Source organism: Pelodiscus sinensis, chromosome 24, assembly GCF_049634645.1.
Source record: "Pelodiscus sinensis isolate JC-2024 chromosome 24, ASM4963464v1, whole genome shotgun sequence".
Taxonomy (NCBI): Eukaryota; Metazoa; Chordata; order Testudines; family Trionychidae; genus Pelodiscus; species Pelodiscus sinensis.
In genome coordinates, this window is record NC_134734.1 from 20,497,311 (window position 1) to 20,518,801 (window position 21,491).

Sequence of the window (21,491 nt, forward strand, 5' to 3'; positions counted from 1 at the left end):
CAGAGCCGAGTGTAGCCAGGTTGGCTGGCGTAAATCGGAGATCACGGCTCAAGTCAGTGCTGCTAGGCTGATGTATCCTGATAATGATGTACTAATGTGGCGTCTTAACCATAAAAGAGACTTGCAAAGAACTCCCCCTTGGAGACCCTTGCTTATGCCGTCCAGTGGAGCAAGTGTAAACTAGAAACTGATATAAATCAGTGTTTGAATTGCCAGCCCCATGTGCCCCCTACTGGCACCTTTCTGACACATCAGGATTAACAGGATTCTGCAAAGTGCCAGGCACGTAGTGTTAACTTGTTTATTTTGTATGGATGCAGTGAGCGATAAAGAAGGCAGAGGCGATTCTGCCTCTCTTCTATAGCTTCAGAGGGGTTGCTGAGTTAGTCTGTAACAGGAAAAACTTAAAAAACCACAAATGATCTAGTAGCACCTTAAAGACTAACCAAACATGTAGATGGAATCACGAGCTTTCATGGACACCACCCACTTCTTCAGATTCTGCAGAAGTGAGTAGCGCCCACAAAGCTCATGATTCCATCGACATGTTTGGTTAGTCTTTAAGGTGCTACTAGATCATTTGTTGTTTTTTTAAGTTTCTCCTATAGGTGTTGTGGAAATGGAAATAAGAACTTATTAGGTAGCGATGATGAGCTGGAAGACACATGCATGCTGCGAGTCTGGTTCTTGCCTGTGTTTTGTCTACACACAGTTTTTGCACCAGTATAAGCACTTGGGTTAGAAGCGTGAGTGTATGCAATTGGTTTTTTCCCCCCGAGAGAGCTGTCACGGCACAACCTTTAATGTAGATCAAGGTACGCTGGTATAAAGCTGCCTTATAGCGGGATAACTGGTTTTCATTCTCATGTGACAATAAACAGAAGAGGTGTTTATACCAGTTCAGTTTGTATAACTGGGTCCACAGTAGGAGAATGTAGTTAAAATGGCATCAGTTTTTACATGTAGACGCGGACTTGCACTAAAATCCATTTATATTGCAATGGCAATGTGATGGGATAATGAATTGCAAGCTTGGGAGGTGTGGTATCTTGGGTTTGTTTTCTGGATTCAGAACAAGATAAAAGCTTGTTAGAAGCATGATTAGGGAGAAACTGACTCTTCTCTCCTAAATTAACAGGCGCAAATGGGAGTACCTTGGTCACATCAGGCCTAGAGATGGAAATAACCTTGAGAAAGTTTTATCCTGAAATAAATGTTGGTGAGCCATTGTCATATGCGAAGATCATTGAGTGGGCTGATAAGTGGGGTGCAGGCAGATCACACCGGGCAGTCAGCTACTGAGTAAATGTAACCAGCAATAGGTTGAAATAGCTTCCGAAAATTGCGCGATGATGTCGCCAATATTCCAGTCTGAATAAATGGATTTTACTTAGTATGAAGAAGATTGAAGGTGAGTACCAAGTGCAGGGTGCACCCACGCTAAGAACACTGGATGCAGCCAGAGTGGTGTAAACAGGCCTTAGTGGAACTGAGAACCTAGCCCTCAGCACGTACAATTGCTGGGTAAGAAGGTGCTGTGTCTTCTGACAACAGATGCACTCTAAAACAAACAAAAAAACCACAGCAGATTTTTCAGCAGTGACCTCTCCTCTAGGATGCATTGGTATATGGATGACCAGCATCGGATACGTAGGACCAGAGGTGAACTGTTCCAATGGAAGCCAACAGGCATTTCAAGTTGTTGGCATCTTTGAAAATCTTTCTCTCAGTGGCACTTGGAATCAAGGCCCACTTGTGATGATCTAAACCTTACCCTGTAATGTTCCACCTTTCATGGAATTGCCTCTTGGCCATAATCCTGGGAAAAGATCATAGAACCCTAGAACTGGAAGGGATCTCGCGAGGTCATCAAGTCCAGTCCCCTGCTCTCACGGGAGGACCATGATGCACCTTTACGAGCAATGGGACAGCTGCCTTATGAACTGCACAGTTGAGAAACCTTTCAGATTTTTGCTCCAACTTCCACTGGACAAATCCTCCCAGAGTATTGTGTATTCTGCAGCCATTTTTTTTTTTTTTTTATAAAAAGCATAGAACTGCCTGTGATTGTATATCTTTATCTGTCTTGCCCTAGGCTGTTCTGTCTCACAGTATCCTACTGGTAGCATGGGGGAAAGGCCATGGAAACAATGAAGAATAAGCCAGTGCACCAGAGAAAGAAGGAATTGTTCTCCCCGCAAGTCATTTCAGCAATGGCTAATTTCACTTGTGCCCTAGGCCCCCAGAGTACAGGACGTTTCGGTTGTTCCTTTCTGGTCTCTTCTTGAGAGTGACGTTGCACATGAGTCTTGGCAGCGATGACTGACTGGAAGGTTTTGAATCCATCTTCTCTTGGGTGGACAATTGCTTTTCTGTTTCATTTGCTTCCCGCTTTCTTATATCGATGTTGTCACTACGTACCCAACCAGGGATCCAGAATCTGCAAGCAAACATCCCTGAAGGATCTGTCTATAGAGGATCCTGCAGTGGCTATGAGCCCCTAATGGGAGGCCTGCAGGCTCGTTAAATCCATGGTGCCTAGTCTGTGACATCCGGCATAAAGGAGAGAATTAAGAGATTTATTCTCCCCCATGTCCCCTTCAGCTTTTACCGGATTGGCTGTGGTAGTGGCACTGTTTGTGCTGTTGTCTCAGCAGTGCAACTTTGCACAGTCCGATAGCAAGTGCATAATGCCGGTGGGGTATGTGAGACATAACTGCACTGTTTCTTGTCATCCTATACTCCTAGGATTGGAAGGTACCTCAAGAGGCCATCAAGTCCAGTCCCCTACACTCATGGCACCACCCACCAGTCCCTGACAGGTGGCTAGAGAGAGGTTTTTTTTTTTTTTTTAAAGAGCAGATTAGACAATGATGGAGATACTACAACTCCCCTAGGCAATTTATTTCAGCTTGAACCACCCACATAGGAAGCTTTTCCTAATGTCCAACCCTAAACCTCCCTTGCTGCAATTTGCACCCATTGCTCCTTATCCTAGCATCAGAGCTCAAGGAGAATCATTTTTTCTCCTCCTCCTTCTAACAACCCTTTAGGTGTGCTTGGAAGCTGTTATCTCTTCCCCTCTGTCTTCTCTTTTCCAGACTAACCAAACCCAATTCTTTCAGTCTTCCCTCATAACTCATGTTTTCTAGGCCTTTGATCATTTTTGTTGGTCTTTTCTGGACTTGCTCCATATCTTTCCTGAAATGTGGTTCCCAGAACTTGGCACAATACTGCAGTTTGAGGCCTAATCCGTGCAGAGTAGAGTGGAAGAATAATGTCTCATGTCTTGCTCAATACTCCTGTTAGTGCATCCCAGAATTACGTTTGCTTTTTTTTAATTACACTGTTGACTCCAGTTTAGTCATCTTGTGGTCCACTGTGACCCCTAGATCCTTTTCTGCCGTACTTCTTCCCAGACAGTCCTTTCCCATTCTGTATGTGTGAAACTGATTGATTGTTCCTTCCTAAGTGAAGTACATTGCATTTGTCCTTATTGAATTTCATCCGATTTTACCTCAGACCATTTCTCCTGTTTTGTCCCGGTCATTTTGAATTCTGATCCTACCCTTTAAAGCACTTGCAACCTCTCCCAGCTTGGTAACATCTGCAAACATTGTAAGTGTACTTTCTGTGCCATTTTCTGAATTAAAAGCAGCAAGGCGTCCTGTGGCACTTGATAGACTAACCGAAATGTTGGAGCATAAGCTTTCGTGGACAAAGACCCACTTCGTCAGATGCATGTAGTGGAAATTTCCAGAGGCAGGTAAAAATATGCAGGCCAGAATGAGGCTGGAGATAAGGTGGATCCAATCAGGGAGGACGAGGCCCACTTCTAGTAGCTGATCTGGAGGTGTGAATTCCAAGAGGGGAGAAGCTGCTTTTGTAGTTAGCAAGCCATTCACAGGCTTTGTTTAATCCTGAGTTGATTGTGTCAAACTTGAAGATGAACTGTAGCTCAGCAGTTTCCCTTTGAAGTCTGGTCCTGAACAATTTTCTAAATTGTTGATGAAGGTATTGAACAGAACTGGTCCCAAAACAGACCCTGCAGAACCCCACTTGTTACGCCCTTTCAGCATAACTGTGAACCATTGATAACTAGTCTCTGAGAATGGTTATCCAGACAGTTATGAATCCACCTTATAGTAGCTCCCCTTAGGTTTTATTTCCCAAGTTTACTGATAAGAGGTCATGTGAGACCATATCAAATGCTTTGCTAAAGTCAAGGTATACCACACCCATGGCTTCCTCCTTCTCCACAAGGCATGTTAGCCTATCAAGGAAAGCTCTCAGGTTAGTTTGGCATGACTTGTTCTTTACTATTACTTATCACCTTCTTATCTTCCAGATGTTTGCAAATGAATTCCTTAATTACTTGCTCCATTATCTTCCCTGGCATAGAAGTTAAGCTGACTGGTCTGTGGCTTCCTGGGTTGTCCTTATTTCTCCTTTTCTAGATGGGCACTAGATTTGCCCTTTTCCAGACTTCTGGAATTTCTCCAGTCTTCGGTGTCTTTTCAAAGATGTTAGCTAATGGTTCATATCTCCTCTAACAGCTCCTTGAGTATTCTAGGATTAATTTCATCAGGTCCAACAGATGTCTGGGTAGTTGGAGTCCCCTGTCAGCCCGAGATCCTGTGCTTTGGATGGGTGTTTTTTTTTTTTTTTTAAAAGCATCATCCACCTCTTCTTCCTGGTTAGGTTTTCTGTGGTAGACCCCCCTACCATGGCTTCACCCTTAGTTTTTGTTTTCCTTTTATCCTTACCCAGACTCTCAACAAGTCTATCTCCTATGACCGTCTCCACCTCAGTTCAAGTGAATACTTTTTTAATATATAGGACAACATCTCTTCCCTTTTTCCCTGCCTGTTTTTCCTGAGCAAGCTGTATCCTTCTAGTCCAATGTTCCCGTCATGCATATTATCCCACCAAGTCTCTGAGATACCAGCGGTGTCATAGTTGTCTGTTTACTAGCATTTCAAGTTCTTCCTGCTTATTCCCCACACTTCTTCCATTTGTATACTGGCAGCTAAAACTGATTTGATCTTGCCCCTCCTCTCTACTTCTGTCCTTTCTCCTTTATCCCTGCTATTAGTCCTTGCTTTCCCCACCAATTTTCTGATTCACATCAGATTGGAAAGATCCTGGTCAAAGGCCAGTTTATACAGAATATAATTGCCCATCTCCAGCCCCTGCTGCTCCTGAGCCCTTTAAATCGCCACTGGAACCCCTAGGCAGCTAGTGCAGTGGTCTCCAACCCTTTCCCTTTCCCATAATGGAATCTGTCTACACCCCTTAGGAGCATGGCTGGGAGCAGAGTCATGGCTGGGACAGAGACAGTAACACACACACGGTAGCAGGTTTGATTTGTGATTGACATGATTGTTCCAGACATGCAGGCCTAACGTACATGGCAAAAACCAACCCAACCCTCGAAGGCTACGTGGCTGCTTCTCTCTCGTTTCAGAACGTGCGGCGGCTCCTGCAGAACCCCCGGGTGACTGAGTTCGATGCCACGCGGCTGGTGATGCTCTACGCACTGCACTATGAGCGGCACAGCAGCAACAGCCTGCCCGGGCTGCTGATGGACCTCAAGAACAAAGGGGTGTCAGAGAAATATCGGAAGGTAGCTGCGGCTGTAGTCCCCGTTCTGGAAGGATGGGTTAAAACAGGCAGCGGATAGGAAAACACAAGCGACGGGGGGAGGGCCTCTGTCATGGCGTCACTGACGTCAAAGCTTTGTCCCCAGGTGGGAGCTGATATCGGGATTATTGTCCGGTAGCTCTTCTCCATCCTTTGACTCCCCTGCTCACAAGTAACAGACTTGCCGGGTCCCTGCGCAAGTGGTGAACGGCTGGCTCCACACTCGCAGAAGGGGCGGCGCTGGGGTAGCCAGCCCTCTGTACTGCCTGGATCACACCGCACCCTCCTCCTTCTCTCTGCCCCTCCCCCAGCCCAGCCCAGCCAGCCCTCAGAGCTGCCAGGAGCACACTGCCTGGGGCTCCAGTGGCGATTTAAAGGGCTCAGGAGCAGCAGCTGGGAGCCCCGGGCCATTTTGAATTACCGGGCCCCAGAGCAAGTGCGCTTTTGCCCCCCACTGTCAGACAGCCTGCTGGTGAGTTTTCCTGAGGCAGGCACCGTGTCCCCCTCTCCCGTTGTACAGCCCCCGAGTACAACAGGGCCCTGAGCTTGACTGGGCATTACTATAAAATATACCGCTAAGAGTCTGGGAGAGAAATCTCTGTCAGCACTTTGCCCCCAGCTCTCTGGATATTGCTGACTTCTCCCAGCTGGAGGCAACTCTTACCCTGACTCTGAAGGGCGATCAGAGGCTGAGGTGGTGAGGGCTTCATAATTAGATGAAGGACAATCCTGGTATTGCTGATTGAAATGCCCCAGATGGCCTTGATGTCTGCAAAGTGCTTTGAGAGCCTCGGAGAGAATAAAGCTATGGGAGGACGTTCCGTGATCTACCAGCGTCTTAGGTCCTCCCTTCACAGGGACTTCATTCCACTCCCGCCTCCCCGCGTACCTCAGCCATTTGGAACCATTAGAACAGCAGTCAAAATCCCTGTTTTCTGCCCAATGATCTTATTTATTCCAACCGTGCTGGGGGCCCTGATCCCTGCCCGGGCTGCCTTGTGGTAGGCATACAAACGCTTGCATGAATAGGCTGGATGTGTCCCCATGGCCAGGAGCATGTGTTGGGAGCGCAAGGTGGACATTTGCCCTGCCCTCTCCGTGCTGTGTATCCATTTGGAGCTTGCTGGAGTCCCTTTTGACTCCTTGGGCATTGCTCCAGCACCTCCATCAGTGCTAACTCCCCCTCAGCTTTCCTGAAGCTAGTTCCCCGCATTAATTGGGCTCTGGTCTCCCTTTTGCTTTGGACAGCTGGTGTCAGCAGTGGTGGAATATGGTGGGAAGCGGGTCCGGGTTAGTGATCTCTTCAGCCCCAAAGATGCCGTGGCGATCACCAAACAGTTTCTCAAAGGACTCAAGGTAGGAAGGTCTTTGAGGAAGAGGGGGAGCAGGCGTGGGACTCTGGGGGCTCTGTTTAGCATTGCGAGGGGGCTGTCGTATGAGGTTTGTGATCCAGCACTGCACGACAGAGTTGTCCCTCGCTCAGCGAAGGGCAGGAGATACCACGCGCCACATGCAGCGGCACCTGTAGCCAGTCCTCCCGCTGGCTTGTGTGTGTTTCAGCCAGCACTGCCCTTAGTAAGCAATCTCTAGCTGTTCTTGCCAGCTCTGGGCATGGAGCTAAGATTGCGGGCAGGGTTCCCGCTAAGATTTTCCAACCATGAGCGGAGTGAGGCTTGGCTTGTGCACCAATATTGAGGTCATCGGCTCTGGTCCTCTATCTCTGTCTCTCATGCTCCCGGCCGCCGGAGCAGGCCCCCCTCTAGCCTCCCCCCCATTCCTCCCCGGCCATAAGGCATGTCCCATTCCTAGCTCCAACCACCAGAACAGGCCCCTGCCACGTGGCAGCCCCAGCCACCGGAGCAGGCCTCCTTCTCCCCTGCCATGTGGCCATGGTGGATCCTGGCCCCCCGCCCCAGCGGCTCCCTCACCACACTGTCTCATCTGGCTCCACCTACTGGAGCAGCCGCCTGCTGCACGGTTCTCCAGAGGTGGTGGGTTTGGAGGGGGAGAGGGGATTTTCTGTGCACAGCTGCGCAGGCGCGCCCCTTAGCGGGAAGTATGCTTGCGGGGTGCTTGTCTCTGAGTTTCCTGGCTTTCTGAGGTTGAAGTATTTGTGTGCTCCGCGCTCTGGCAGGCTGGGGGCAGTTGGTCTGTACCAACAATCAGTGTCCATTGGATGCTCCTCTTTCTGGATAGGGGAGTCGCTGGCCTGCTCTCCCTGCTTGTCGCCTAGCTGCATCTCAGTTAAAACCACTTTCCCTTTGCGTTGCAGGGAGTCGAGAACGTGTATACGCAGCACCAGCCCTTGCTGCATGAGACGTTAGATCAGCTCATCAAAGGAAAACTCAAGGATGGCCAGTACCCCTACCTGGGCCCCAGCACACTCCGGGACAGGTACGGAGGGGTGGGCAGGGGACAGAATAATCTCTTTGGGGTAAATAAGGGATGGTTAACACCTGTGCCCAATTCCAATATGCAAACATGATGTTTGTTTAATGTCAGCTATATACTGGGAGAGGGGTCAGTAGCACTTCATCTTGGCCTAGCTCTGCTCCCACTGAGGTTGACAGTACAAGTAATAACAGCAGAATTGAGTGCTTTTGGCAACCTTCCCTTTTGCCTTCCAGCCGCCTGCATGGAATTGCCCTGTATTTCTGCTTTAAGAGTATTCACCTGTTTGTCAGCTTGATTCCTTCCAAGGCAGCTGTGCTCTCTAGAGGCGAAACAGGGAACTGAAACGGGGTCTCTTTCCCAGCTCTGCCACTGGTTTGCTGTTTGACCATAGGCAAGTCACTTAACTGCTCCATGCCTCAGTTTCCCTACCTGTAGCTTGGGGATGATGCCTGGCCTAGCTCCCAACGTGGCTGGGAGGCTTGAGAGCCACTAGGCTTGTCGAGTCCGATCTCTGTGGCGTGGTGTCTGTGCTGTTGAAAGAGGTGTCCTGACTGGGAGAGTTAGGGTGCAGTACTGCTCTTCCCAGGAAGCAGAGGAGTGCGTGACGCACTCGTGAAGGGGAACGGGGCCAGTCCGGTGACGCGCAGAGGGCTGGACAGACGGGATTCCTTGTCCAGCTGCCCCCCTCCATCTTGGCGCCAAGAGGACAAATGCCCTTGGACTTGCTGAGCACTCTCTTGATCTCGCAGCTTCTCTCCCACCTGCTGGAGTGGCCGAGTGGGGATACGGCTTGAAATGACTCCTCTGTTTCTCAGCCAGCTGTTTGTTAGGCTCCGGGGGTGGTGATCCCACTCTGAGCGCCTGGATGAGATGTGTGAGCCACAGCCCCTGGGCTCAGGGGTGGTCAGGGGCTGAGCTGCCCATGTGCCGTAGCCCCAAGCCATGGTTCCAGCAGGGAATCAAAAAGAGCCCAGTGCTCAATTGTCTCCTGAGCAGCTTGGTACGAGTTCTGGTGAGAGCCTGACCTTACCCAGCCTGACTGGGAAGGAAGAGCCCTCCCTAGTTTCTATTCCCATGTCTTCCACAGACTCCCTGTGAGAGTTTGGACCAGTTACTTAATCCCTAGTTTCCCTGTCTGTAAATGTGCTTCTGTAACATACTGATTCAGGGTGTGATAGCTGCTCCTAATGCACGATCTGCGTAGAGGAAAACATCTTGCCATTGCTTCTGACTTGGAGTTGCTCCAATGGTAGAGACCTGAGCTTCTGATGCTAAATATCCTAGGCTCGCTCCTTGTGGACGAGGCACGGTAGGATGGCCCAGAGATGCTGTTTGTGAAGCGCTCGGCAATCCTCTGGGGGAGGCGCTTTACATGCAGAGCGTTGCCACAATCCTCCGTCCCGTCACAAGCCGGCTCCTGCCAGCTTTTATCAGCAGCTGCCACATTTGTATTGAGTCAGAAAATAAACGTGTGCTCTCAGTATTCAGCAAATCAGGTGGCTGTTGCAGGGCAGGCTGGCTTACAGGGAAACTGCAGACTCATGTAGAGCAGAGGGGAAGCTGACTTTGGGACCGAGGTTCCAGAATGTCGAGCGAACAGGAGGGGGAGGAAGCGTGGCCGAGAACGCTCGTTAATGTCTCTGGCTCTGGGAGGTACACCCTGCAGTGCTTTTGCTTCCTTCCTTAGCCCACTGATAAAAGGGACAAGGGGTTTCGGAACGGAGAGGCATCCCGATCTCATGCCAGCCTGACAGCCAGGGCCATTAACCACTTTCTTTCTGAGTGAGGAGAATTATGGGCCCGCCTGAGATGAATTTTGTCGACATGCCAGGAAATCTTGGCCTCACGCCAGCTGCTCCGTTCAAAATCCAGTAGTGCGCTTTGGGGCTTGTGGAAGGGGCTGCTGGAAAGAGAGAGGCATCGGATTGTCCCGGGATGGGGATGAAGGCCACAGATGTGCATGTGTGCGCCTAGGAATGCCAGACATGCAAGTCTCCTCCTAGGAAATCTTCCAGCCTAGCCCAGGAGCGACTGCCTCTGAAGTGGAGATGGAACTTCAGTTCCCAAAGCCTGCTTCAGCCTTGGCTTCTCCTCTCCACCCACCAAAGGGGCCAGTTCTGTTCGCTTTGACATGGCTGTTTGCCCAATGGCACTGACGTGAGACCCACCAATTCATTTCTCACAGGCCACCAAATAATAACGGCTTCTAGACGCTACTGATCTGGCCTCCGTGGGAGCCAGCAAGGTAGGGGCAAAAGGCCCTTTGAGCCAGCCAGTCTCTCTGGCTTCGTTCCACTCCTCTGTCCCCCCAAAGGGACGCAAAAGGATTTTCTCAAGGAATGTGAGCAAGGTTTAATTTCCCAATGAATTCGAAGGTCAAACGCTAAATCCAAACAAAATATCGCAGAGATGGAAGAAAACCAAGTAGGGATGTGAAAGGTTCACTGGTTTAATTGATAAGTATCACCATTAGCAAGTGAACCGGTTCATTGTTAACTGGTAGGGGCTGGGGCAGCTCCCCCGTGGGGCGCCCGCCACGGACATGGTGGACTGGCGCATCCCTGCGCCGGGGCGGAGAAGACTGCTCTAGCCCAGTAGGGCTGGCATGGACCGCCTGCCCACATCCCTTTAAAAATGTTAACCCGTTAAACATTGATGTTTAACCAGTTAACCAATTAAACGGGACTTTTTTACAAGTAACTGACTTGACACTGGCTGTCCTGATAACTTCAGTAAAATAACCAGACACCACAAGACTCTAGCAGCAATGCCAAACCACATTTCTTGATTGGAGGTGGGAGGGGGAGAATGGCTGGCCAATAAATGCTGGACGTTGCAAGGCAGCTGAAAGTTGGCCTCACTCGGCTTCCAAAGGGATAGGAGTCGGCAAACCGCACACGCGTCACTGGCTGTGTCAGCAGAAAGGCCAAGGACCAAGTGGGCGAGGACACGGACCTGCCCGTTGCGCCTAGGTGAGGTCAAATGACGGCAACATGTTTCCCCCCAGCGCCAGGCTGATGAGGTTTCAGCAGCACTGGCTCAGAGCTGAGTGACCCTTGGAGACTCAGGCTTCACTTCCCGATGTCCTGCCTGCTCGATCTCAAGTCCCAGGTGGTCCTTGCTGGTCTAGCTGCAGACACTAATGCGGAGAACGTGTCCGGTGAGTTCCAGGGGTTGAGGCACTGGAAATCCAGGGCTCGGTGTACAGCTGGCCTGGTGTTGATCCGATGTACCAGGGATCGACTGGAACCCTGGGCCAGGGCAAACGGTGTAGCTCACGATGCTGTGGGTGGCGTCCGAGGGCGGAGTTACAGTGATTGACGTGGGTTCGATGAAAGGTCCGGAGGAAAAGCTTTGTGTTTCACGATCCAAGGGAGGCTGCTGCTTGAACAGCAAAGACTTTTCAAAGGACTCTCCGTGCTGATGCTTTCCGTAATAAATTTTATCTTTCTGGCAGGGAGAAGCTGATGGTCTAAATAACATTCTTATGTTCTTATGTAATCTTAGCAGGTAGGAGGCAGGGGAATCTGTTGAGCATGGAGCAGGGTTCCAGGAGATCCCACTTAATCTTTTGCTTCCTACTTGCTATTGAAATGTCCTCCCTCCTCCATTTGCCATACACAGACAGGCTCCCCAGCACTGTGGCTTGTGTCGTGTTAGCTGCGCTTCTCCTAAAGCTCGTTAGTTGTATTACAGTACGCACAGAGGTTCCAGCTGCGATCAGGGCCCCAGTGTGCTAAGCACAGTACATACACGGAGTAAGAGGCCACGAGCTCACCATCTAAAGAGACACAGGGTGGGTATCTCGGTTTTGCAGATGGGGATCTGAGGCAGAGAGATGAAGTGACTTGCCCAAGGTCAGGGAGAAGTTGTAGCAGGGCTGTAATCCCAAGTGTCCTAGCCAAGGATCTTGCCCACAAGCCCATCCTTCTTCTGGGCTACCAGTCGGATTCCAGTGAGTGTGATACTTTTGAGCTGGACTCCACTCCAATTGGGGTTTTCCCTAGGGATGATAAATATCGGTTTAATGAATAGTCGATTAACCGCGTGAATTCTTATTGGTTAGTTGACTATTCTATAGTCCCCAGGGACAGGGCTGGCAGCCAGTGTGCTCTGGTCTCACTCCTGAGGAGTCCCTGCCACTCTGCACTGCTGCCTCTGTATCAGGGGAGCTGGTTTAAGCTCCCCTTGCGGACTGGCTGTCAGCTGCCTTGCGTTGCTGCCTCTGATAAAGAAGCAGCATCACGGGGTGGCAGCAGCCCCTGTCTGGGTCTGAGCTCCTGGACCCGGCGCAAGCAGGAACTGAGCCAGGCTGCCTGCCCACCTGGCTCCTAATGCTCTTTAAATGCAGAGCTGCAGTGGGGTTAGGTCCTGGACCCGGCATGAGCCGAGACTGAGCCAGGCTGCTGGCCAGCCTGCTAAACAAATTTACTGGAAAGGTCAGGATGGGAAAATACATGTCTGTAGCATTAACCTATAAGCTTTTGCTTATCGCTTAATGGACTCCACTGTTGCATGCCTACTTTGCCCTGTTCGGAATAAGAATACCACCGTGTTTGGAAACCTAGTCTGGTCAGGTTTACATCAGCTGTGTAGGGTCCTGTCTTCTCCGCCAAAGGGTGGAGACCCACAGAGAGGGGAGCGCAACTAACCCAATGAGCCCATCTTGGTGAGTGGCAGGAGGCAGTGGTCTCGGCACACCAGCTGCCAAACTGCTGGGATGGTTTTGGCAGGCGAAGGAGAGTTTTGAGGAGGGTTGGAAGGCAATGAGTGTGGGAAGCTCCCTTGGAGCGTGTGTGAAAATGTGACAAGTGGGCAGTGGAGGCCAGCACGGTGGGTGGGTCAGAGGCGAACATTAACAGCCCCATGGCAAAGGAGAGAGGCAAGGTAGGTAGGGCTTGACTGTAGGGGGCCCGGGTATTTGCTTTGTCAGCTTAGGTGTGCTGCGCTAGAAACGGGGGAGCAGTGGGGGGCCTGAACGGGGGGGTTAACACGTCGCCAGTAATTCAGCGCTGACATCTCCTCCCAAGCTGGTACGGATTACAGAGATGAGCAACCGGACACTGATCTGCCTCTTCTGGGTCAGGAGGTTTTGTCTGGCCCGGCCTCCTCAGCGTATTTATAAGGCCAATTGTGCTGTCATTGAAGCTACTGCAGAGCGGAGGAGCGATCTGGGGGCGCGCGATGTGGATACGTGTTGATTTCATGTGCATTCTGCACTAAGTGGAAAAGGATTGGTCCTAGGACTGACCCTTGGGGAACACCGCTAGTTACACCTCTCCATTCTGAAAATTTACCATTTATTCCTACCCTTTGTTTCCTGTCTTTTAACCAGTTCTCAATCCATGAAAGGACCTTCCCTCTTCTCCCATGACAACCTAATTTACACAAGAGCCTTTGGTGAGGGACCTTGTCAAAGGCTTTCTGGAAATCTAAGTGCACTATATCTACTGGATCCCCCTTGTCCACATGTTTTTTTTTAACCCCTTAAAGAACTCTAATAGATTAGTAAGACAGGATTTCCCTTTACAGAAACCATGTTGACTTTTGCCCAATGAATTATATTCTTCTACGTGTCTGACAATTTTAGTCTTTACTATTGTTTCAACTAATTGCCCGGTACTGACGTTAGACTTACTTGCCTGTAATTGCCAGGGTCACCTCTAGAGCCCTTTTTAAATATTGGTGTTATGTTAGCTGTCTTCCAGTCCTTGGGTACAGAAGCTGATTTAGAGGATTGGTTACAAACCACAGTTAATAGTGCCACAATTTCACATTTGAGTTCTTTCAGAACCCTTGGGTGAATGCCATCCGGTCCCGGTGATTTGTTACTGTTAAATTTTTCTATTTGTTCCAAAACCTCCTCTAATGACACTTCAATCCGGAACAATTCCTCAGATTCATCACCCACAAAGGACGGTGCAGGTCTGGGAATCTCCCTAATGTCCTCAGTCATGAACACCGAAGCAAAGAAATCATTTAGTCTCTCTGCAATGACTTTATCATCCGTGATTGCTCCCTTTGTGTCTCGATCGTCCAGGGTCCCCACTGGTTTTTGAGCAGGCTTCCTGCTTCGAATGTACTTAAACATTTTGCTATTACTTTTTGAGTTTTTGGCTAGCTGTTCCTCAGTCTTTTTTGTTTTTTCTTATTACATTTTTACACTGAATTTGGCAGTGTTTGTTCCTTTCTATTTACCTCACTAGCATTGGACTTCCACTTTTTAAAAGATCTCTCACTGCTTCTTTTACATGGTTGTTAAACCACGGTGGCTCTATTTTTAGGTCTTTTACTATGTTTTTTAATTTGGGGTATACATTTAAGTTGGGCCTCTATTATGGTGTCTTTAAAAAGTTTCCATGCAGCTTGCAGGGATTTTACTCTAGTCACTGTACCTTTTAATTTCTGTTTAACTAACCTCATTTTTTCATAATTCCCCTTTTGAAATTAAATGCCAGAGTGTTGGACTGCCGAGGTGTTCTTCCCACCACAGGAATGTTAAATGTTGTTATATTATGGTCACTATTCCCAAGCAGTCCTGTAATATTTACCTCCTGGACCAGATCCTGTGCTCCACTCAGGACTAAATCAAGAATTGCCTCTCTTCTTGTGGGTTCCTGTACCAGCTGCTCCCAGAAGCAGTCATTTAAGGCATCGAGAAATTTTATCTCTGCATCTTGTCCTGAGGTGACGTGTCCCCAGTCAATATGGGGATAATTGAAATCCCCCATTATTATTGAGTTTCTTTTGATAGCCTCTCTAATCTCCCTTAGCATTTCAACATCACTATCGCTGTCCTGGTCAGGTGGTCGATAATAGATCCCTACAGTTATAGTCTTATTAGAGCATGGAATTACTATCCATAGTGACTCTATGGATCATGGTGATTCATTTAAGATTTTTCCTTCATTTGATTCTACATTCTTTCACATATAGTGCCACTCCCACCCCCATGACCTATTCTGTCCTGCAGATATATTTTATATCCCGGAAACGTTTCGCATGATTGGAAGCAGCCAAGATCGGATTGTCTCTGGACCCAGGGACAAAGGACAGATGCCAGGCCCCTCTGTCTGGAGTGGTCATCTGGGTAGTAAACACTGGCTGCTCCCTCCAGCAAAGAAAGGGCCAAGCCGCGATGCCGGGGTTCCCTGTGCCGTAACGTGCCGCTACTGCGTACTCCCCCCACTTGCTACCTTGGAACAGAGGCAGCAACCAGGGGGGAGCAGGAGCCAGTGCCAGTGAGGAGCTGGCTTAAAAACCAGCTCCCCACAAGTACCAGATCCATCTGCCCTCCCCACCCCCCGCACTACTGACTCGATAGAGAAGCAGCTGTGAGGGGGCAGGCTGGAGCCAAGAAGCACAGGGAGTTGGCTTTCAAGCAAGCTCCCCGCATCTGCCTCCTCTGCACTTGCTGCCTCCTACAGAGGAAGCGGGACAGGGGAGGAGGCAGCACTAGCTTCCCAGTGCCACCTGCCTGCCTCCTCCTCCCCTCCCCCCCCCCCCCCCCCCCCCCGGCGCTGCTACCTCTGGCTAAGGCAGCAGCACGGAGCAATAGGCAGCCCATCTGTGTGGGGAGCTGGTTTTAAACTGGCTCCCCTTGTGGACAGGCTCCCACCTGCGTTGCTGCCTCTGATAAAGAGGCAGCAGTGTGGGTTGGCAAGGGGCTCCCCAGGAGTGGGGCTGGCAGCCCAGTCCCCAGGTACTATTAACCGCTACGATTTCATGTGGTTACACGACTATTCAATCACACGACATCTCACCGCCATACTTCACAGAGGAACAAACAGTACTTGCCCTGGAGTAACGGAGCGAGTCCTCTGTAGGCCTGGGAATAGAGCCTGCAACCCCACTTCCAGCTCTCTCGAACGAAGCAGGGATTTTATCTATTAACCTTGCAGTAGTGCACGCGTGCCCATGCCCCTCTCTGCACTCTGCCCTTTGTTATTATAAAGTACGGGATCTACTTTCTGGCCACCAGTGATTTAGCTGATCTTTTGGACATCGCCGCATGAGTGGGTCTTGAAGAGGGATTCAGAAATACTCTTCAGTACAGCAGGTTACGGTTTATTCCGTTTTCCCTTTTTCCATCCCCAAAAGAACTGGGCAAACTTGCATCCAGTTTCCAAAGAGACCTGTCTGAGCCCAGTGAAAAGCCACGGCACAGCAGCCTTCATCCTCCAGGCCTGCCTCAGTGACTTACATCCTCGCTCGTGCATAGAAACGCCGTCCTCTGCTGTAATGACACATTTGAACCTGGGCAGTGTGAAAACGCAGTCGCTAAATATACCCTGCTTGTCCTGAGGCTGCTGTGCCGAAGATTTCACAGTTTGCTTCAGTGCAAGGGGCTCTGGGGCTCTTTGGGGAGCAATCGTTGCACGGAGCCCGAGCTTGTTGGGAATGTTGGGAATACTACGTACGCGGCCCCTGACATCCTGTGCCTGCTCCCACATTAGCACTGCTCCTCACCAACAGCCCAAGACATCTGCACAATAAATCGCACCATTGTATCTGCAGATCTCAAGTGTGGCACAGCTGAGCTGGCACGTTCGTGTGCCTTTTCCACAAGGGGCCCCTCTGATAAAACTCTTGTGCTTTGGCGAAAGCAGCTCAGAAACCACTATCAGCTCTTGTAAAGAGCAGCAAGAGGCGCTTATATGCTGGCTGCAGAACCTTGTGTTGAAGTCCACTGAATGCACCAGGAAGCCGTTTCATTCTGTAATGTAGCTCTGGGAACCGTGCTTTTCCAAGTGCCCTGTAACACTGGGCAGCTAAAGTTTGCACCTCGGGACCTGACTGTGGGTACTTGGCCCGCCTAACAGCGGTATGTGGTCGTGAGCTGGCTCCACCCCCTGAAGGGGCGGAGCCTAGGGTAGAAGAGGTGGGGCTAGGAACTAGCCTCCCCCCAGAATACTCTGGGGCTAGAGGCTTTGAATTAAAAACACAGCGAAGTGCACGCAACTCCTGGCCCCGCTGCTGTTGCGTTGCCTGGCAGCCACTCAAGTTTGCTGCGGCTGTTTAAAGGGCTCATGACTCCAGCCCCTTCTGGGGTAACGCCATGACCGGGAGCCATTTAAATAGGAGCCTGCCGCCTAAGCCACTTCATGGAAATTCGGTGGCCCAGGCAGCAGGATCTAAATAGAAAGCAGCAGGGCCAGATTAAGACCTTTAGAGGCCCTAAGCACTGAAAAGATTATGGTGCCTCCCCCCCCATATGTAATTCAAAATAAAAACAATACTCTACCGTAAAATCTCTTTTTTGGCCCCTGCTTTGCTGGTGCCCTAAGCATGTGCTTAGTCTTCCTATTGTGTAATCCGGCCCTGGAAAGCAGCCAGATGCAGTGCATGGGCTGAATCAAAGTGTTAGGTGGGCCGGATCGAGCCCCTGGGCTGCATCTTGCCCAGCCCTGTTCTAAAATCTGTTGGTTAAGCTTCTAACACATGGAAGCGAGGAACACCATCCCTACGCATCCTGGCTAATAGCCATTGCTGGACCTAACCTCCAGGAATGTGTTTAGTTCTTTTTTTCAACCCTGTTATAGCTTTGGTCTTCATGCCATCCTCTGGCAAGGAGTTCCACAGGTTGACTGTGTGTTGTGTGAAGAAATATTCCCTTTTGTTTGTTTAAAACCTGCTACCTATTTTCATGTAGTGTTACTTTCTGAGAGTTTGGGCCTCAGTGGGTTGGAAATTAGTGATAAGAATTTTTTTTTTTTAAAGACTGTGGAGAAAGTTACTGTCCTTCATCTGTATCATCTCGTCTTGTGCACTCATCAAAGGTCAGGCTAAGCAAGCTTGGGCCCAGTCATTATGTAGCTGGGAATGCTCCCTGACAACACAGGTTCAGCAAGAAGTGATGTTGAATACTCTCCCCTTGCCATCAATTCCCTATTCTGGTGCTAAGGGGCACCATGCATTTTTTTGGAGGTACCGTGTCCTGCATAGTGTGCAGAGTTTGGGACCTCTTGTCAGCCTTAAGTCTGACCTTCGCACCGTCATGAGAGAAGAGCAAAACCTCAGTGTGTCTTTAAATGTCCTTGGTTATATCATACTGATGGCAAACACTAAAATCATAACCTGACATCAATACTGGTCAGAGGTAGGGTTGCTTAATTGCCTTCATTGTGCGTTTCTCTGTTAATGTGGTAGAATTCTTAGAAGTGTAACCTTCTCTCTGGATTAATCATGTGTCTCTAATGTTTATCACCCTTAAATCATCCTTAAATGACTGATTTATATTCTGAACCTTAACTCCATTCTAACAGTTGGCTATCTTGGAATTAATATACTAGGCCTTCGTAAATTGCCACGGGCAACTTACGTTGAATTGGCTAGACTGACGTTCTTAACTCTTGTGCATTGTTACTCAGCTGCTTATGTTCCCTCCCAGAGATGGCTGCATTTTACTGGTGGGTGTAAGAATGCCCATGTAAGATGTACTTGGGAAAAGTATCATGTTATTGGCCCTTCTTCTGACACCGACATCAGCCCTCCCACCAAGCAATTGCAGCATCAGGAGCCTTGGCTGGCTTCTAAGCAGAGGAGGAATCACTGGTGTGGAGTCTCCGTGCATTTTAAGTGGTTGTTCTTTTCTCAGGGTCTGTTGGCTTTGCTCTTGATCAGGAGTTGTGCGGACCACACAGACTCATTCCTGCTATTCCGACTGGTGCAGCAAGCAGCTCTCGCCTGAGAGACTACTTGGCTACAGATCAAAGATCAGGCTTGAGGTGTAAGGGAGCATAGCAGCAAGGTAACCAGGAGGGTGTGTTGAGACCTAGCTTCTCTCCACGGGACAGCTTTTGATGTCAGCTGTGTATGTTACTGGAGTCACCCCTGAGGAGGCACAGCACCCTAACTGGTAGAACCAAAACATGGGTGAGAAATTTGGTAGGGAAGGTGGAGCGGGAAAGATCACAGTGCCAGCTTTGTTGGTTAAGCAAAATATTCAGGGCCAAGTATGTCTCTCTGCATGTCCCAAGGTGAAGGCAGCTCAGCCCTGCTACTTCCCTGCAAAATCCTTTGCCCGTAGGCTCTCCAGGGATTGTAATCTCCAAGGTGAACTAGGCATAATCCCACCACACAGACTGCATCTGAATCCAAGCAAGACCAGGGCTGTCGCTGTCAGGGCTGTTGCTGTCCTTGTTTGACTCCGAAATTGATCTTAATTGAACCACCTCAGCGGTGCAATGCTCATGCATTAAACATGGGTGGCTGGTGTCATGGTGCAGCTTGCTGGGAATACGGGCCCCGCTTTTTAAGAACTGTTAACACAGCATGTAAGTGTTCAGCAGAGTTTGAAATGCCATATTGTGTCCGTCTGCATCGTTGCCCCCTCCCGGGCCCTGTGCATCACAGAAATAGACCTAGGGAAAATCCGCGGGCTTGTTCAAGCAGTGTCCCGGGCCAGGGCAGGATTTATCCCTACACCATGCTGCCTTTGTGTTTTGTCCTGTCCACTTTCAACAGCTCTTCCTCTTCATTGCAGGCCTCAAGACATTATTGTGTTTATCATTGGAGGAGCAACGTATGAAGAGGCGTTAACTGTCTACAACCTTAACCGCACCACCCCTGGCGTCCGGATCGTATTAGGTGGGACCACCATCCACAACACAAAAAGGTAACGCCGATCGGAGCCCTAGCCCATGTGTTTGACCCTGGTTGATCTGACTCAAAGTCTGCGACACGGGAGAATTGTAGCCTGCTAGGGCAGCCTGGAACAGTCAGATCGCTGGTTTAACCACCTGGCCTGCTTGTATAGCCCTAAATGCGTTGTTGGCGCAGTGAAAGATTGTCCAGTGACGTTTCAAGGAACTTGAAAGGCAAAGCGACAAGTTCTGGGTTGAGAGACGCATACGTGCATAGTTTCACCTGCTTTGAATTTGCAGCTCCCTGAGCATGAGCAGGAAGGCAAGGGAGTGCCTGGAAATCCAGATTCTGCTCCGTCACTTTGGCACAACTCAGCAGAGAGTCTGTGGAGGGCAGCGGAGTTCCACTGGTGTATGTGAGACTGGAAGCGGGCTCAGGGCGCGCAGTAATGGCAGTCTGTGCTGCCTGCAGATCCGCACAGTACTCCCTGCTCTTCATGTTGCTCCCTTAAAAAAGGCGCTTTCTTGCCCAACCCAATCCCCTTCCATAGGAGAGGGGCCATTTGTATAGCTCTGATCCTGCAAGATTCTCGGGTGTGCTGCTCACCCTTCATTCCCTCCGAGTTCCCGTTGCTGCCTGTGCCGCGTGGGAAACATTGCAAGCAGCTAATGTAACAGAGCCGGGGGGGGTTTGTGATGGGCCGCGCCCTGGCATTGCATTTCCACAGCAATGGACGGGGTGATTGGATCCTAAAATTCTCGGTTATTTCCTGCAAATACCATCCTGCTTTTCCCAGAAAACAACTGAGTCTTGCGTGATGTGATCAGCTGATGCAAGTTACGAGCCCAGTTTCCAAAGAGGGGCACCATTTCACAGGCCTACCTGCGGCTCAGGTTCAAGTCAGGACTCCGTTACCCTAATCAGGTGGAAATTAGACCATACATCTGTACTTCCTTCTGTTAAGGGGTGGGGGACCAGGCAGGCATATCTCCTATTCTGCTGTGCCAGCTGCTAGCTAAGCAGAGAACCAAGAATTCTTTCAATTCTTCCCCCACACCCGGCCAAATACCCATTGTATCCCCTTCCACCATGACATCTCCTTGGCCTTGGGAGCAGGAGGGGAGAGTTAGAAGGAATGTGACAGGTGACCCAAATCCATCCCATGTGCTGTATCAGAAAATGTGGTGAAATCTAAGAGCTGGGGCAGACCCTGGAGTTCTCCAACAGCTGCTCTGAACTTAACCTTAAAGGGACCCCTCGGCCCACGTGGGATGGATTGAGGGGAAGCGTCAAGCAAACTGTATTGTGGAAGTGACATGACACAAACATTCAGGCTGCAATAGTCGCAGCTGACTAAGGGCTTGCGGCAAATGGGACTTGTTAAGAATGAATGGGAGCAGAGCATCTAAATCCCCTAGCCAACTTTGAAAACCTCTGCCTCCCACTCTGCATTTCCTGTGCTTTTAACATTCTCCTGGACACTAACTGGCCAGTGTTGCACACGCGCACACAACACATAGAGATACACCAAGGGCCTATGTCTGCTCTTTTAACAGTTAACCATGGGAACAGTTTCCTAAGGATCAGGTGAATTCTTTATCACTGACAACAATGAAATCAAAATTGGGTGTTTTTTCTAAAAGCTCTGCCCTGGGAATTATTTGGGGGAAGTTCTAGGACTTATGTTAACACAAGGTCAGACTAGATAGTCACAAAAGCCTTGGGGGTCTATGAATCTAGTGAGTTTTCCTGTCAATTAATAAAGCCCTCGAATTGCACACCCATCCAGATGCAACTGGCTCTTAAGAACTGGGTTACAAAGGCAAGTCTGTCTTAGCCCACATTTTGACCAAATCCTACCCAAACTA

The 21,491-nt window shown here is 49.6% G+C and overlaps 1 protein-coding gene across 1 annotated transcript in view; it reads left to right on the top strand.

Moving 5' to 3' along the window:
• Positions 1 to 21,491, top strand: part of VPS45 (vacuolar protein sorting 45 homolog) — a 63,612-nt gene that overhangs the window by 22,779 nt on the left and 19,342 nt on the right. Inside the window, exons 11-14 of the mRNA XM_006134674.4 lie at positions 5,468 to 5,626; positions 6,892 to 6,999; positions 7,916 to 8,037; positions 19,523 to 19,654. Coding sequence (XP_006134736.1) covers positions 5,468 to 5,626; positions 6,892 to 6,999; positions 7,916 to 8,037; positions 19,523 to 19,654 — 521 coding nt within the window. The remainder of the gene's footprint in view (positions 1 to 5,467; positions 5,627 to 6,891; positions 7,000 to 7,915; positions 8,038 to 19,522; positions 19,655 to 21,491) is intronic.